Raw genomic sequence first — 10,198 nt, forward strand, 5'->3', positions numbered from 1 at the left:
GTCGGACACCCCGGGGGGCGGGGTCGTGGAACCCGGAGGCGGGGTGGGAGCGTGAGGGGGCTGCGCGCGCAGGCGGGCGGGGACCCGACGGGGCGGGCTTGGCTCTCCTCGTCCATCCTCGGCTCCTGCACGGATCGGCCCACGCCGACTTCCCCCGCGGCTCCCGGGCGCCCTTCCGGCGGATCACGGTTGTGATTTTTCCATCCAGGTAGCGGAGATGTCCTGGCCTCGCCGGGGAGCGGTCCGGTCCGCGGGGTGGATTGGCGTTTGGAGGCTCGGGCCCGAGCGTTTGTGGCGGGAATGGTAACATTCTTGGCCTGGGCTGGACCTGGGCCGGGGATTCGAAATCGTCCCGTAACCACCACCGAGTGTGTGTGTGGGGGGGCGGGGGGGATGGGCAGTGGGCTTTGGATACAGAGTATGTGGCTGATTATTCGAGCAGGATGATGGGTGCGTAGGGTTTTTTGTTTTTTGTTTTAATATACAAACAATTCTGCTTTTGCAGACATTTTGACCACTTAATGATAAAAATCAAATTTTGGAATTTGTGTCTGCCACTACTGGGGCGTGAACTGCCCCTTAGCGATTTCCCCTCAGCCTCTTCCATTCTACCCCTGGAGCCAACAGCTTCACTTCCAACGTTTTGCTAGTTGGTTGGAGATGAGCATGTCTCAGGCATTTCTTTCCCATAGTCATCCCCAGAGCTTAGCCTCCTGTGTAGCTAAGGTTGTGGGTATCAGCCACAATTCTAGATTTTTTTTTTTAGGGGGGAGGGTCAGTTAGTACGTGAAAATAACTAGCAAATATTATCATCCACTTAAGAAATATCTGGTAGCGTTCCCTTTTAAGACTTTGTGTTCGTTTTACAAAATAAAATTTGTAACCTGTGTTTGGCTCCTATTAAGCTTATCCAAGCATTTTTATTTGAGTGACTTTAAGCTTCTTTGGTAGGAGGGAGAAAGAGGGAGCAAATCTGACTTAATATAGCAGTTCTTAAGGGAGACACTAGTATCACAACATTCAAGGATATGTAGGTAGCCATTTTTGTGTCCCGTTGTTTCCATTAGCCACTGCCTAATGCCTAATTGAGAAAGGCTTGATGTGACACAAAAAGTACAATTTGACAGGTCTAGGATTTCATTACAGAGTTGTCAATAACTTAAATATTTCTAAAATTATTGCCCAGCATCATGACACCTGTTAAGTCCTAAGTGTTAATCCTTTTGTAGTATAGAAAATCCTTGAATTTTCAATGAATGTTGTGTAATCAGTGCTTCACCTTTTTGTTATTTATTACTTTGAATATAGATCCCATTAAAACTATAGCAATGTAGACAGGAGTTCTCTCAATTTGAATAATGAAAAACAGGAAGATGAGCCTGAGCCCATTAACTCAATTTCCAGATTGGTTCCCTTAAAAGAGAGGTGAACTAAATCTGTTTAACAGAAGAATTGAAAATGGTGAGGTGGGTACCAAAATTGAAGATCAGGAAGTGATTATTAGCAGTGTTATTTTAGAAAAAGACCCTACAGTAGCTGTTGAGTTTTGTGCTGTTTTATCATAGGTTATTTTGCATTCAGTCTTTTCTGAGGGGAAATGGTTGGCTACAGTTTGATATTAGCCATTACAGTACTGAAAGAAGAGAATGTCCATTGTTCTTGTTTCTGATGCCTTATTTGATGGTTTTAGAAACATTAATTGTCTAACTCTAGGATTAAGCTTATGATTTCAAAAATATGTGTAGAAGAATGTAGGGTATTGTGATGTCATAGAATATGTCCATAAGAGACAGTCTACCAGAAGTTTTTTGACTTTAAAAATAGTGAGTGTTCTTTCCTTGATATTTCCGTTTCTATTTTGAACGTAAGTTGTTTACATACATCCAAGCATATAGTAGATGCTTAATAAGTGATTTCTCTAATATTGATGAAATAATTTGTAATAAACATGAGAGTAAACTTTAAGTACTTAAATAGAAGTATTTATTAGAGATAACTGACTTTATTGCTAAATAAAAAATTTTAAATCTTACATGTTAATATTTTTTTCTCTAAACAATCATTACTCCTATTAACTGGCAACTCTAACCTATTATTTTTATATTACAGTTATTTTTAAGAAAAATGAGTAAAACCACTCATTTTGAAACAGCGATGGCAAAATCAAACACGAAACACAGAATTTATTCTCAGGAATCTTCAGTATCATCTCTCCTGGCAAGCTGTGGTCTGGGTAGCAGTAATTCCTCCAACTCTGATGGCTCTTTTCACTATAAGAATAAACTATACAGTTCTGCTTCTCAGGCTCTACAGGCTTATATAGATGATTTTGATCTGAGCCAACTAAATCCTGATGCAAGCACTGGAAAAATTAGCATTGAACGTTCTGCTAATATGTCAGGATTCTCAAATTATAGTTATAAAACAAACAAAGGTATACTTTAATTTTTGTTTCTTATGGGCAGTTATTTGAAGCATCTGAGAATGCCGTATCCTTATAAGTTAAACCTTTCCCAGGATTTTCTACCTAAGATCCTCTTGATTTTTGAGCATAAGCTAGAGAAGGTAATATTAGATCCTTATTTTACTGTAGCATGATAGAATGAGTGTTTATATGATGATTCATATTAAATAGCTTAGTGACTTCAAGCAAATTCAAGTTTTTCTGAGTTTATATTTGCTAACTTTTAATTGATGGGATAGGGCTAATATTAGTCTTTTTGTCTATATTCTATGGGGCAATAATTAGAACATATTGAGTTTTGTCCTTTATCAGGCTTCCAAAGAGCCTGGAAGATATAGGTGTAGATAAGCTGATTAATGGTCTGTTAAGCAATGATAGACTGGACCTAGAAAAGAAAAAGTTTACATTCAGCTCTTACAAAAACGTGGACAATATATTCTACAAGAAGAATTAAAACAGTGTTCTGTGTAGGCAAATCCAGGGTGAGGTGAGAGGAAACAAATTATTTTCTTCCTAAAAGTACATTTTTCTGTTAAAACCAGTATGCAGTGACAGATATTAACATGATTGTATTCATGTATCAGGCATGTCTACATGGAAAAAGTTGAAAAAATGAAGTTAGAACATAAGAAAATTCATGTGACTAGAGACAATAGCAATTAAACATTGAAGATATGTAAGAGAGGAAGTACATTTTATTTTCCAATATGCATGTTTCATACTTCCATCAAAACTTGAATGAGAATGGGGGAAAGCTGCAAGAAGTATTCTTAAATGATTAATTATCATTGTTTAATATATTACATGTAATAGAAGAAGATAATTAGAACTGTGCTTTGTTTTTCAGCTTTTGAAAATCCTGATCACAAACAGCACTCAAATTCATTATCTTATAGAAGAGAGACTATTAATGATGTAGACTCTGTTAGCCTTACAACTGATGACCTGTTAAGACTTCCAGCAGATGGATCTTTTTCTCTCACTTACGTTAGACCAGGTCATCGACCAAGCAAGAAAAGCAAGAAATACATGGGAAGACCAGGTTCATTGGAAAGGAATCCAAATTTTCAAGAATCCTCCACTCCCATGGGCAAGAATAACTTAGACAGTTCTGTTGTAAACACAAATGTGAATGGAAAGCAATGTGGTAGGCCAAAAAATCCCAAAATTTTGAATAGGACTAATAAAGTTTTAATTTCAGAGCCATCTTTTCCCAAAGAATCATCTTTCAAGGACAGTTCAGAGCACAATCCTGAAAAGAATTATCCGAGATGGCTCACTAGCCAGAAATCTGACCTTAATGTTTCTGGGATAACTAGCATACCTGATTCCAAATATCCAGTCTGGCTCCACAATCAAGACTTGCTACCTGATGCAGATAGTCAAGAAGTTTATAGAATATTGAAAGAAGATCAGTGTTCCCCCAGACATAGCTACCAAGCACAAAGAACTTCTCGGCTTAAAATGGATTGTTGTGAATATTCTTTTGAGCCCTCAAACTTTTCAAATTCCTTGAGTGATGCTAAAGGATTGCATAACAAATACAAATGTGATTCTGAACCCAACCAGGCTCAGTGTGAGAATCCACTTCTCCCAGAACAATCCGAAAAGCCATTCAGTGGTAATACTTTGTTTTCGTTTCTTTTAAACCAAGGGAATTGCTGCGCATTTGACTTCATAATTAAAAGTTTTGTGGAATTTTTATGCCAATAATTAACTTTTTAGGATACCGAAGTTCTTTCATATAGTAGTTCATATTTGCGATATTTGGGATAGTTTAAAACGTTAGTTGTTATAGAAAGGCTTTTTTGTTTTGGCAGTAGTAGAGATTGAATTTAAGGCCTCTTGGTTAGTAGCAGTTCTGAGCCATACTACCAGCCCCTATTTTGTGTTGGTGCTTCTCTTTCCTTTGTTTTATTTGCCAGTATTGAGCCCTGAACTCAGCTTTTTTTGCAAGTTACTACAGTACCACTTGAGCCACACTTAAACAGTCTGGCTTTTTGCTGGTTATATTGAAATGGAGGCTACAGACTTCTCTGTCAGGGCTGGCTTTGAACAGAAATCCTGTAGGTCTCAGCTTCCTGAGTAGGTAGGATTACAGGTGTTTACCTTGTTTATTTTGGGGGTACAGTTTCACTTTTTTTCCAGACTGGCCTGGACTGTGATCCTTATACTTTAACAATAAGCTTCCCTGAATTTGTGGGTGCATGCTACTACACCCAACCCTTGTGTTTTCCCTTTAACTGGGATAACAGACTCACACCACTGAGTCCAGACATTGGTTGAGATGCTTGGACTGGCCTCATCAAACCCCTGGATGTCTCCCAACTAGCTGAAATAGATTGAACCATTTTGTGTGACCTAGCTAATATATGCATATCCTAATTGTTGACTTTATGAGATTTGTTTTGCTTTCTTTTTTTAATTTTTTAAAATTAGGTGACAAAATTGAATTGCTTATCCTGAAGGCCAAGAGAAATCTAGAGCAGTGTTCTGAAGAGTCACCCACGCCTATGAAAAAGGACAACAGTCCCTGTTCATTGGATAAACTTGAAGCAGAAAGATCCTGGGACAATGTTCCTATTACTTTGTAAGCAAGTGACAGTGTTTAACAAATGAAAAAAATGTCATTTGAATATCACTTATTTTAAAATAACGTAGTGATCATTAGCAATTGTATTAACATTGTACTTTTATATCTTGTAGCTTTGTGTTGCTAGGTTTAAATTGTAATTTTTGTTTGATACCACAAGGTGGTGTAATGTGTCATATACAGGTACATTATAGAAAATTTAGCCTTGTTACAGGTTAATTGCTTCACTACTGTTATGTATCTTCACTCAATTACTTTGCAGACGAGTTTTGAAATTCTTATTTTTATTTAAAACATAATCTTCATCCCATCCTATTAGTGTTACCTGTTTTCATTTACATTTTACTTTCAGGTTTTTTTTTTACATGATGGTCCATTAAAAATAGAGTTTATTGTATAGATTGTTATAGTTCCTAAGATTGTTTTTGTTTGTGTAATTAACCTATGATAAATTGGAGATAAGAATCATAGAATTCCTGCCCAGGCTGGCTTTGAACCAAAATCTTAGCCTCCTGAGTAGCTATAGGTCCTTTGGTGCCTGGGTCTTTCTTTATTGGCAAGGGTTTATTTCAGTATAACAGTGAAAGTAGGGATAAGTCGAAACATTTCCTGCTCTATGTACAGGAAATGGGAGTTAAAGACTCAGAATCGATAGCTTATATATAACTCTCTGAGCTGGTTGTCAGTCTAGAAACTCCTACTTCATAGACAGTTATTTTGTGTGAGGTAAAATGTGTGAGGTTTACCTCAAACCCAGGGAATCTTCAGGACTTTCTATCACAGACATGCTTTTCACTCTTTGTTTCTAGAGCCCCTAGATTTTTACCTTTTCAAAGGAGAAGGCAGATTTAGATAGTTTCTTCTATACCTAAGTTAATAGATAGTCCCTTCTATGTAGTATTTTCTTAGCCATTGAAAGGAAAAGTAAAGGGATAAGGATAGGTTGGCTCCTGATGTCAGTTTAGGGAGAAGATGGCAGAATTACCATAAACATTAAAATGAATCACTTGTATTTAAATGGGAATCCTTACATTTGTATTGCCCTACTTTTTTTTTTTGAAAACCCACTTGTTTTGTATTCTTTAAATCCTGTTTAGCAAATCTCCTGTTCCTGTTAATTCTGATGATAGTCCTCAAGAAACTTCAAAGGCAAAGAGTGCTAAAGATTTTCTTGAAGACTTTCTAAATAATGATAATCAGGTGGGTGAAGTTAAATTTTAATTTTACTTTCTGCTACTAATTTTTAAGTAAAGTTTTTTTTTTTTTTTTTTTTTGGTCGTGGGGCCTGAACTCTGGGCCTGGGCACTGTCCCTCAGCTCCTCAGCTCAAGGCTAGCGCTCTACCACTTGAGCCACAGTGCCACTTCCGGGCTTTTTTTCTTTCTGCTTATGTGGTGCTGAGGAATCGAACCCAGGGCTTCAGGCATGCAAGGCAAGCACTCTACCACTGAGCCACCTTCCCAGCCCCATAAATCAGTTTCTTTAGAAATTCCTAAGCCATAGAATCAATCTCTAAAAAGAAAGTGTGGTATGTAGTGTTTTTAAAACATGCGTTGACCCTCCCACAAGTAGTTTCAGAGGTTACACTTTCCCCAAACTCTGGTATGGCAACTTGTATTGGAGCATACTCTACAGTCTAAGAGCACATAATTACTCTTCCTAAATTAAAATTCTTGTTTCTTTGATTAGTTACAAGTCTTTAAAACTATGAAGTTTTTTTTTCCATTTTATCTAAATTTTAATTTTATTGTCAAGGTGATGTATAGAGGAGTTACAGTTACATACATAAGGTAGTGAGTACATTTCTTGTTAAACTTTTTACCTCCTTCATTTTTCTCTCATTGGCCTTCTCCCCCCCCCCCGATTTCCCCCCAAGTTGTACAGTTTATTTCTAACATATTGTCTTGTGAGTATTGCTGTTGCATTGGTTTGTCCTTTGTCCTTTGTCTCATCATTTTGTTGTTCCCCTTCCGTTAATTCAGATATGTATATATAAAATACCTAAGGTACCAAAATCAAATATAACATAGCTAGCAAGGTAAATACAAAGCCCACAGATTGGGAGAAGATCTTCACTAGCCGTACAACAGATGTGAAAACCATAAGGTTTTGAAGCACTGGAAAATTTAAGATCCTCTAGATTTCCCAAATGTAATTACAATCTCACTTTCTTTTCACTCCAGGCTGGGGAATATAAACTTATAATAAATATGTAGTGATGATCTATGTGCATATTGTATATATACATGTATAAATATATAATCATTCATACTGTTTTCCTGTACACAAGCCATGCTGGTGGCATGGCTCACATAGTAGAGATCCTGCCGAGCAAGTACAAGGCCCGATTTTAAATGCCAGCACAATACTACCCTTCTACCTGCCCTTTCCCTCACCAGTCATGTTTCCCACTTGTCTTTTCACATGTACACATGATGATGACTGTATTCATTTACTATTACCTTTATCACCTTCCCTCCTCTCTACTACATTCCCCTCTTTCAAAGCATGCTTCAGCTTCCTCATATTCATTTGGTTAAATTGTTAATTGCTTCTAATGATTACTCCATGGAGTTTCACTCCTGGATATACTATAATCAGCTTGACTATGTATATATGCTTATGCCCCTGCGTGTGTTTAGATGATAGATTGAATTCTGCATCTAAGATCCACATATGAAAGAAAACATTTTCCCTCTCCTGGCTTATTTCACTATTATTTCTTTTCAAGACGTATCCTTTTCACTGCAAATGATGTAGATCTTCATTCATGGGTGTAGGCTTCTGAGCTATTTGATGATTGTGAGAGGTGCTGTACTGAGTGTGGGTGTGCGAGTGTCTTTATTGTATCCTGTCTTCCAGTCTTCAGATAAATGCCAAGGAACGGTATAGCTTGATCAAAGGGCAGTTCTAGTTTTAGGTTTTTGAGCAATGTTAGTACTGATTTCCATAGTGTATGTGCCAGCACCAAGCTTCTTTTGTTACTGTGGCTCTGTAGCATAGCCTAAAGTCTGTGATACTTTTAGTATGCTCAGGACTGCTTAGCTACTTAGGGCTTTTTTTTTTTTGTGGCCATTTTTTTTTTTTTTTTGCTTCCAGATGACTTTTTAAATTGATTTCTCAATCTGCGCAATGAATATCATTGGGATTTTGATGGGTATGGTATCGAATTTGTTGGCAGTAATGACATTTTAGCATACTTGAAGTAGTAGGATCCTCAAAAATAGTCTTAAAAGTTGCTAATAGAGAAATAAAATGAAACAAACCCTTACTCTTTAGTGCTTAAGGGAAAGATGGAAGGTTTTAAAAACCATAAAATACTATGATTAGCAAGAAAATACCAAAGTGTTTTTCTAGTAATTATTTCTTGGAGTCAAAATTTTCTCTTAGGGAACAATTCACGAGGGGTGTGTGTGTATGTGTACACGTGCATGCACCTGTGTGTGCATGCATGTGCATAGATAGATAGAACCCAGGAGCTAGAACCCAGATAATCTAGGCAAGTTCTCTACCAAGAAACTATATGCTTAGCCTAGAAGGAATACTTTTGTGTACATGCACATTTTCTATTTTATTAGCATTAACTTTTCTTAGCCTCATATTTTAGTCCAGTGACTTCATAACCCCTATTTCCTGATCAATATTAAATAATCTGTTATAGTTAATATGAAGCATTGAATGCTGCTTTATGGTAATGCCACTAAACTTAACACAATGACTGTAAATAGAAAATTATACTCACAGACTTCCAAGGAATCTTCTAGAAGCCTTGCTGAACACAGTTATCTTTTTCTCAAAGGGGAATAAAAATCCAGAAATAAGTTAACTGTCAGATACAGAAAAAAAAATGAAAACAAAAAAGAAGTAAAGACACCTTTTCTTCTGGTTTCTAAAAGAAATATATTTTTAAAAAGTTGCTTTACAATGAGTGCTGGGTACAGAGGCTCACATCTGTAGTCCCAGCTACTTGGGACATAGAGAATCAAAGTTCAAGGGCAGTCCAGGCAAAAAGTTAGAAAGACCCCATTCTCAATTAACAAGTCAGATGTAGTGGCTCATGTCTATAAATCGCAGCTATTCGGGAGGCATAAATAGAAGGACTGTAGCCCAAGGCCAATCCTGGCAAAAAAGGCAAGAACCTATCTGGTAAAAAAAACCCTGAAGGTAAAAGGGCTAAGGGCGTGATTCAAATGGTAGAGCTAGACTCTGAGTTCAAACCCCAGTGTCAGGCAAAAAAAAAAAATGTTCTTACTATGAATTATCATTAAAAACAAACCCTTAAAACATATTTAACTTATTTTCCTTACTGAAGCTTTAACCAATTTCCAGCCAGATGTGTCTTGGTTGTAACTTAAAACTTCTTGGTTAGCTTGTTGGGCAATTGCCTTGTAGTCCATCTACCTGTAAAGTTTCAAAAGTAAATGATGGATAAGAATCTAATCATATAAACATTTTTTGAGACAGTGTCATTACTTTGCCTAGGTTGGTCTTAAATTATGTTAGGTACCAAAGCAACCTCCTGCTTCGACCTCTTTAACCTCTATCGCTGATACTATAGATATTCAGCTCATATAAAAAATAAACTGTTATATTACATTTTAATAGTATTTCTACAATGCTTTCATCTAGAAATGCTTGTTAATTACATGTATGAACAAACCGTTCCTTTCTCTCTACCCATCCTTTCAAATGAGAAAATGTGGTATAGTGGAAAAGCGAGGCTTTGGCATGCAAGACTTGGCTTAAATTCTGTCTCTGCCACTTAATGTGTGAGACATGTTACTTAGTATTTCTGATTTCTAATTTCCCTCTTGATGTAAACTTGGGATATCTACCTTGTCGAGCTGTTAAGACCTGGCACATATTAGTCACTGAATAAGTACTATTTCTAACATGCTTCCTTTCCCTTATAAGGCATCATAATCTGTTGATCATGTGTTCTTGGAACTTAATTTTTTTTTGTGGTGGAGTTTCAACACTCAGGGCTTGAAAGCATTCTACCACTTGAGCCATTCCACCAGATCTTTTTTTTTTTTTTGTCGGTCGTGGGGCTTGAACTCTGGGCCTAGTCGCTGTCCCTCAGCTCTTCAGCTCAAGGCGAGCGCTCTACCACTTGAGCTACAGTGCCACTTCCGGTTTTCT

General features: G+C 37.2%; 2 protein-coding genes across 8 annotated transcripts in view; one reads left to right on the plus strand and one right to left on the minus strand.

The window, feature by feature from the left end:
* Positions 1-9,454, minus strand: part of Stard6 (StAR-related lipid transfer (START) domain containing 6) — a 32,930-nt gene extending 23,476 nt beyond the window's left edge. The window contains 6 exon segments of the mRNA XM_013018958.1: positions 490-517; positions 4,344-4,364; positions 4,935-4,975; positions 6,879-6,891; positions 8,795-8,848; positions 9,364-9,454. Of these exon segments, the coding sequence (XP_012874412.1) occupies positions 490-517; positions 4,344-4,364; positions 4,935-4,975; positions 6,879-6,891; positions 8,795-8,848; positions 9,364-9,453 (247 nt within the window). The 5' untranslated portion in view covers position 9,454.
* Positions 149-10,198, plus strand: part of LOC105987640 (chromosome unknown open reading frame, human C18orf54) — a 52,525-nt gene continuing 42,475 nt past the window's right edge. For 3 of the 7 annotated variants that reach the window (XM_013018951.1, XM_013018952.1, XM_013018957.1), the window contains exons 1-5: positions 219-303; positions 2,110-2,434; positions 3,312-4,085; positions 4,904-5,054; positions 6,155-6,257. In XM_013018951.1, the coding sequence (XP_012874405.1) occupies positions 301-303; positions 2,110-2,434; positions 3,312-4,085; positions 4,904-5,054; positions 6,155-6,257 (1,356 nt within the window). In that variant the 5' untranslated portion in view covers positions 219-300. The other 4 variants (XM_013018954.1, XM_013018956.1, XM_013018953.1 and 1 more) reach the window with 4 other exon arrangements.

This window comes from Dipodomys ordii, unplaced genomic scaffold, assembly GCF_000151885.1.
Source record: "Dipodomys ordii isolate 6190 unplaced genomic scaffold, Dord_2.0 Scaffold43, whole genome shotgun sequence".
NCBI lineage: Eukaryota > Metazoa > Chordata > Mammalia > Rodentia > Heteromyidae > Dipodomys > Dipodomys ordii.